Consider the following 6999-nt stretch of genomic DNA (forward strand, 5'->3'; position numbering starts at 1 on the left):
TAATCTGATAAAAATATAAACATAAACATGTATACATACACATATATTCATATATCCATGTACAATTTAATCTTAGAATAGAAGCATTTTCCTTAACTTTCTCTTATTCATATCACCAAATTGTTCCTCCTAGGACAGCTATCATCTAAGGATAATAATATGCAATAAATAGCAAGTAATTAAGTGTCTCATGTAAATAATCCCTCTCTAACAAAGATTAACTTGTTCAGGAACTGATTAAGCCGAAACAATTCAGCAATAAAACTCCTACATGCATACTCCAAGGTTTAACTAACACCCCTCCATAAAATGAGGCAAATTTATAGTAAATAACAGCCCAGTCATGTAGCTTATATTTCTTAGAAATAAGAAACAGTTCAACTTAAAAGTAAATTCATTAAAACAAAATTCAGTTAGATTAACTGACTGTGAGTTAAAACAGCAACCTGTTAATGCTGTTTTCAGAACAGCATAATAGGTAAAAATTTGATGTGTTAAGATGAGAACAACTGTATACACAAGAGATCTAATAAAAAATAAAATACACTTTAAAATACTGGTTAAAATAGATAAACTGTAATGTATCTAAATCCAGGGCAGCGCCTGTGGCTCAGTGAGTAGGGCGCCGGCACCATATACCAAGGGTGGCAGGTTTGAACCGGCCAGGCCAAACTGCAACAAAAAACTAGCCAGGCATTGTAGTGGGTGCCTGTAGTCCCAGTTACTTGGGAGGCTGAGGCAAGAGAATCACCTAAGCCCAAGGGCTAGAGGTTGCTAAGAACTGTGAAGCCACGCTCTCTACTGAGAGTGACAAAGTAAGACTCTGTGTCTAAAAAAGAAATAATAATAATGTATCTAAATCTAACTTTGCAAAAGAATAAGAAGAAAACTAGGATGGTTTCTAAGGAACATACAAGGAAATATTACACTGGCAAAAATCATTACACTTCAAAATACTGAATACTAAATGATTTTCAGGTTGTTTTGTATGTGCTTGTTTTGACCTAGACCCATATGGCTCTCCAATTTTACTTTACAAATCCCAAGACATGTAATGTTTCCAGGTAGTATGCAATAAACAGCACAACAAAGCAAGCCTCGGGACCAAAATAAGCCAAAAGAGATGCAGATTCACTAAATCCACAAAAACATTCATAAGTTTAAGCAAATTAGATTTCCTTGTATAAAATATTTCACATTTTGCATTTATGATATTCAGCAGCTATGTTTTTTTGTACACCACTAAAATGAACCTTCGACCAGTTACATATTACAACAAAAACATCATAGGATCACAGGTTTTACAAGTGAAGTTTACACCGGAAATCTGTTTGTATAAAATTTCTCTATATGAATAATTAATTCATCACTGTTCAAGATTGTATACGCTCTTTTAAATAGAAAGCTTTTAAATGCAACAATAATTTTATTACTAGTATATTTTATCTTCCCTCAGTGGACCAAGAATGATATGCCATTTTTGTTTCAATAACAGGCAATATCTAGTAAGTCAAAAACCTACCTCTTATTAAATTAGTCTTACACATTAGATTTTTTAAACTTATTATTGACAGTTATTATAACTGCAAGTTAAAATCCACTACTCACCCTACATATTACCCACAGAGAAACGAAGGTAGCAGTAGCAGAAATACCCTAAGGTTCATTATACATGTGTTACCTGGTATGAATTACACAAACCACAAACTCCTAAGATTATGAAAAAAAAAAAAGATGTTGATGGTGAAACAGTGCTATATATGGCAGAAATTATTTTTTCAACACAATTCATTTATTTTTCTTTTTAGTATAAAATGATGCAGACCTTAAAACAAATTTTTTGTACATTATTAATCAAAATAAAAATAATTGCAAAAAGGTAGATGTGTTGTTTAAATAGTTTTAACTTGGATCTAGGATACATCTAGGCAATTCTGCTTATCAAATCCAAGATTAGAATTTTTAGGAAAAAAATCGGAGGCAGTTATTCACTTTAGCAGAGAATGAGAATAAGGTCATTTAGTCAATAGTCTGATTTGTTTAGGGGTAAACCACAATGACCAATTCTATCAGTTTATCTTTAGGAATTCAATGTTTTTAGAGTCATAAGATGCAGACAATAAGCCATTATATTCAGTATGTGGCTCCATTGTCTAAGTACCCTCTGATTCAAGTACTGAGCAACACTAACGAGCAAGTATATTCTCTTTGGAGTAACTGAAATGGAATATCAAAAATTATAAAGTTTTTCAAACATAACAGTAAAGTATATTGATGATTAGTTAAGTAAAACCCAGGTGTGCTGGCTCACACCTGTAATTCTAACACTCTAGGAAGCTGAGGTAGGAGAACTGCTTGAGCTCAGGAGTATGAGACTAGCCTGAGTAAGAGTGAGACTCTGTGTCTACTAAAAATAGAAAAACTGTCCAGGTTTTGTGGTGGGTGCCTGCAGTCCTAGCTACTTGGGAGGCTGAGGCAAAAGGATCACTTAAGCCCAAGAGTTTGAGGTTGCTGTGAGCTATGAGGATGCCAGGGCATTCTACCCTGGGCAATAGAGTAAGACTCTGTCTCAAAAAAAAAAAAAAAAAGAAAACAAATATATTTCTCAAAAATTATCATCAATGCTTACCTTATAATTTCTTAATTATAACCTAAAAGAAGTGAAATGGTCAAATTACACACCTGAACATTTTCAAGAATCTCCTGGACACGAGTCAGTAAAGATTTCTTCCTATTAACCTGCTTTCTTGCTTCTACATCAAGTGCTTTCTGCTTTTCCTGTTGCATTTCTTTTCTTTTCTCAATGTTAAGCTATAAAACATCATAAAAATGTAATTATTTCTCAGCTATAAAAATACCATTAAATCAAAGAATATATTTGAAGATGAATATATTTGAATGATTTAAAACGTGCAAAACTAATAATCTATAGTGAAAGAAACAGGAACAGTGGCATAGGAGTATTGAGTGGGATGGGACATACAAGATCTTTCTGTGGTAATGAAAATATTCTGTATGGGTGTAAGTTATATAGGTGTGTGCCATATATCAAAATTCATGGAACTTTGACACTTTAAGATCAGTGCATTTTACTGTATGTAAATAATTCTCAATTGAATAAAAGTTAAAAGAAAAAAATGTTCACTTATCAAATGCTCTAAAATAATAGAAATAACATTGGCCCTTTTATTGGACATTGCTGAAGCTTTTCATTACTTCACTTTAATATTCACTTGAATATTATTTTGCTTTCAGTATCTTACTTCACTGGGTCAGTTAGATTCTTCAATGTTTAATCTTCTAATCAGTGTACTTCTAATCAGCATCTCTTTGCTGCCTCAAGAAAATGCCCAAAGGTTTAATGATAAAAGAAACAGATGTTTTATTTGCCTACGAAATCAGAACACATTTTTTATTTCACCTGATTGTACCCTCCAATAAACATTTAATGTACCTAAAAAAATTGAAGGCTTCTAAGCATTACATATCTTTTTATGATAGACTAATATCTTAATTAAGTCCTGGGAAGTTTAGTCATTATGTTAAGAGTCAAGACTTATTTTATACTTTGCAAATGAAAAAAGTCATTAAAAAATTATTCAAGCATTGCAATATTTGTCTATCAAATACAACATAAAAGTGTAGATTAGGTATATAATCAGATGTTGCTTATAAATAAATAACTGATGGAGTCATAGGCTCCACACAGCAAGCCTCAGACATTTTGGTCCATATTAAGTCAAGCAATATGTCATCAAATAGCTGCTAAAAATATTATAAAATTTTTTTTTCTGACCAGGTGCGATGGCACATGCTGGTAATCCTTCCAGTATAGGAGACCCAGGTAGGAGGGTTCCTTCAGCTTAGGAGTTCAGAGACTAAACTCAGCAAGAGCAAGACCTTGTCTCTAGTAAAAATAAAAAATTAATCGGGTGTTGTGGGGGACACCGATAGTCCCAGCCACTTGGGAGGCTGAAGCAGGAGGAATGTGAGTTTGCTATGAGCTAGGCTGATACCACAGCACTCTAGCCTGGGCAACAGAGTAAGACTCTGTTTCAAAATAATAATAATAATAATTTTTTTTTCCCTATTTGCTTGGTACCAAAGAATCATTCCACAGTTTACTTGATAAACAAAAAGGAAAAAACACACATATTAAAAAACTGACAGTCACCACTGTAAGCAAGTGATATCAAACTAAACATCACTAATTAGAGGGACAACTAAACAGTATATAACTTCTGACTTAATTTAAGAAGAACATAGCATCATCACCAAAGAATTCTTGTCAGAAATTTTTAATCTGATTCTAACCAAACTTTAGAATTAACTTCCAAATTACAGGAACCACAAGGACTAAAGGAAGAAGTTAAATATCACCACAAGGAAACAATTAGACAAATCCAAAATTTAAGGCACTAGACAAGACAATCTGTCTAATCTCTTTAAAAATTCAGTATCATAAAAAAACTTTTTAAGAGGTAGAAGTACAGTTCTACATTAAAAGAAATGAAAAAAACATAATAAAAAATTTTATTTGTGAATTTCCACTGGGTCCAGATTAGGGAAAAAAGCTATAAAAGGTATTTTGAGCACAAATGGGAAATTTGAATATGAACAGAATATTAGGTGCTATTAAAAATTATTATTCATTTTCTTAAGGTGTGATAATAATATTAAGGCTTTATATAGGAGAATGCCCTTGTTTTTAAGGAGAAGTATACCAGAATATTTAGGAGAAAAGTGTCAGGTACCTGCATGGTTCATTACAGAAAAAACTATTTAAGAATAAAGTTTACCAGTGGAGAAAGCACAGCCACTCCATGGAAGCGAATAAGTGAAATACTTTCAGACTGGGAAGGTAGAAAGCTCTCTGAGGATAGTGATGCTTCTTGTATTCTGGCAAGACTTTTTTCACAGAACTTCTCATACTCCTCCATCTTCTTACAATTCTACTACTAGGGAGAAAAATGCATTTTTAATATGCTGAGAAAACCAGATCTTAATTATTTGGCAAATTTGTAGAGCAGGATATAGTCCTGGCATTCGCAGTTCCTATAACTGATCTTCCCAGTACTATCTAACTAACCATGAGCTAATTCTTGGGTATACTAAATCACCTGAAGACAAACTTGTTTCATATATTAAACATTAAATATTTTTGAATATTTTTGTATGTAAATCAATCTTTAAATGTGACTATTTCCAGATGAATATTAAGAACTTTCCTTAAAGGAAACAAAGTTCTGTATCACTTTACCAACTTCAGATTGTAAAATAAGATATATACACATATTTTTTGACAGTAATTATCATCACAGACAAGTACCTATAAAGTATACATACCATACAAAGGTAAAAATGCTTCTGTTACAAAAAAGATAAGATCTACTTAAAAGAATATTTACTTTTTTTTTTTGAGACAGTCTCAAGCTGTCGCCCTGGGTAGAGTAACGTGGAGTCATAGCTCACACCAACCTCCAATTCACGCTTAGCCAATCCCCTTGCTTAAGTTTTTCTATTTTTAGTAGACACTGGGTCTTGCTTTTGCTCAGGCTGATCTAGAACTCTAGCTCAAGCAATCCACCCACCTCAGCCTCCCACCATGCTAGGATGACAGATGTGAGCCACCACACCTGGCAAGAATATTTATTTTGAAAAATTCTTTTTCATGGGGTGCTGGCCCCATATACGAGGGTGGCAGGTTCGAACCCAGCCCTGGCCAAAAATGCAACAACAACAACACCAAAAATAGCCAGGTGTTGTGACAGGCACCTGTAGTCCCAGCTATTTGGGAGGCTGAGGCAAGAGAATCGCCTAAGCCCAGGAGTTGGAGGTTGCTGTGAGCTGTGACACCATGGCACTCTGCCGAAGGTAACAAAGTGAGACTCTGCACCCAAAGAAAAAAAAAGAAAGAAATTATTTTTCTTTTATGAAGTTCAAAGGCTATTACTTGGATCCTTTTTTTTATTTAAGAGAATGAATCTCACTATTTTGCCCTGATTAGCTTACAGTGGCTATTCATAAGTGGAATCATAGCATGTTACAGCCTTGAACCCCTGGGCTCAAGTGATCATCCCATCTCAGCTTGCATATCTTAAGACTATATATGACTCCATGGCACCAGCCAATTCAGAGGTGAAAAAAACAGAAAATCTACCAACAGGTATTAATTCTATTTTTTCAAATTTACATATATTGTTAACTTTTTCTTCTTTTTAAATTTTAGGCTCAGTGCCCATAGCTCAGTGGTTAGGGTGCCAGCCACATGCACCAGGACTAGTGGGTTTGAACTCAGCCAGGGCCTGCTAAACAATAACAAAAAAATAGCCAGGCATTATGGCCAGTGCCTATAGTCCCAGCCTTTGGGAAGCTGAGGCAAGAGAATTGCTGAAGCCCAAGAGTTTGAGGTTGCTGTGAACTGTGATGTCACTGCACTCTACTGAGGGTGACACAGTGAGACTCTGTCTCAAAAAAAAAAAAAACTTAGACTAATGTAGGGTACATACAATTAGATTATGTTGTTTACATTTGTAAAGTAAAATCTGAGCTGTAGTCCAGGAAGTGTGCCATATACCAGTGGTATTAATTCCACTTTATTGTTGAGAATTGGAACCATCACCAAACTACTTAAAACTATCAATCCAGTATTCACATTTCTGTGAATTTATCCAAATTTCACAATTTCTGGGAAATTTTAGGCAGCTATGAAAGTAAAAGGTAAACAGGAAGGATAAGCCCCATATTCATTCATTTAACAAATGTTAAATATTGGGGCAGCACCTGTGGCTCAAGGAGTAGGGCACCGGCCCCATATACTGGGGGTGGCAAGTTCAAGCCCGGCCAGCCCCAGCCAAAACTTAAAAAAAGAAAAAAAGAATGGTTAACAAATGTTAAATATTGATTGATTGATTGTTTGCATAGCATTGTGTGCGGCAGTTTCCTTTAAGTAAGTGAGGGAAAAGAAATAACAGAACTGACTCGGTGCCTGTGGCTCAA

At 34.4% G+C, this 6999-nt stretch overlaps 1 protein-coding gene across 1 annotated transcript in view; it reads right to left on the reverse strand.

Annotated features, from left to right (window-relative positions):
* CCP110 (centriolar coiled-coil protein 110) overlaps window positions 1-6999 on the reverse strand; it is a 26860-nt gene that overhangs the window by 16348 nt on the left and 3513 nt on the right. The window contains exons 2-3 of the mRNA XM_023513775.1: window positions 4800-4958; window positions 2683-2811 (exon numbers count right to left, since the gene is read on the reverse strand). Coding sequence (XP_023369543.1) covers window positions 2683-2811; window positions 4800-4940 — 270 coding nt within the window. The 5' untranslated portion in view covers window positions 4941-4958. The remainder of the gene's footprint in view (window positions 1-2682; window positions 2812-4799; window positions 4959-6999) is intronic.

This window comes from Otolemur garnettii, unplaced genomic scaffold, assembly GCF_000181295.1.
Source record: "Otolemur garnettii isolate 467f Iridium unplaced genomic scaffold, OtoGar3 scaffold00044, whole genome shotgun sequence".
Taxonomy (NCBI): domain Eukaryota; kingdom Metazoa; phylum Chordata; class Mammalia; order Primates; family Galagidae; genus Otolemur; species Otolemur garnettii.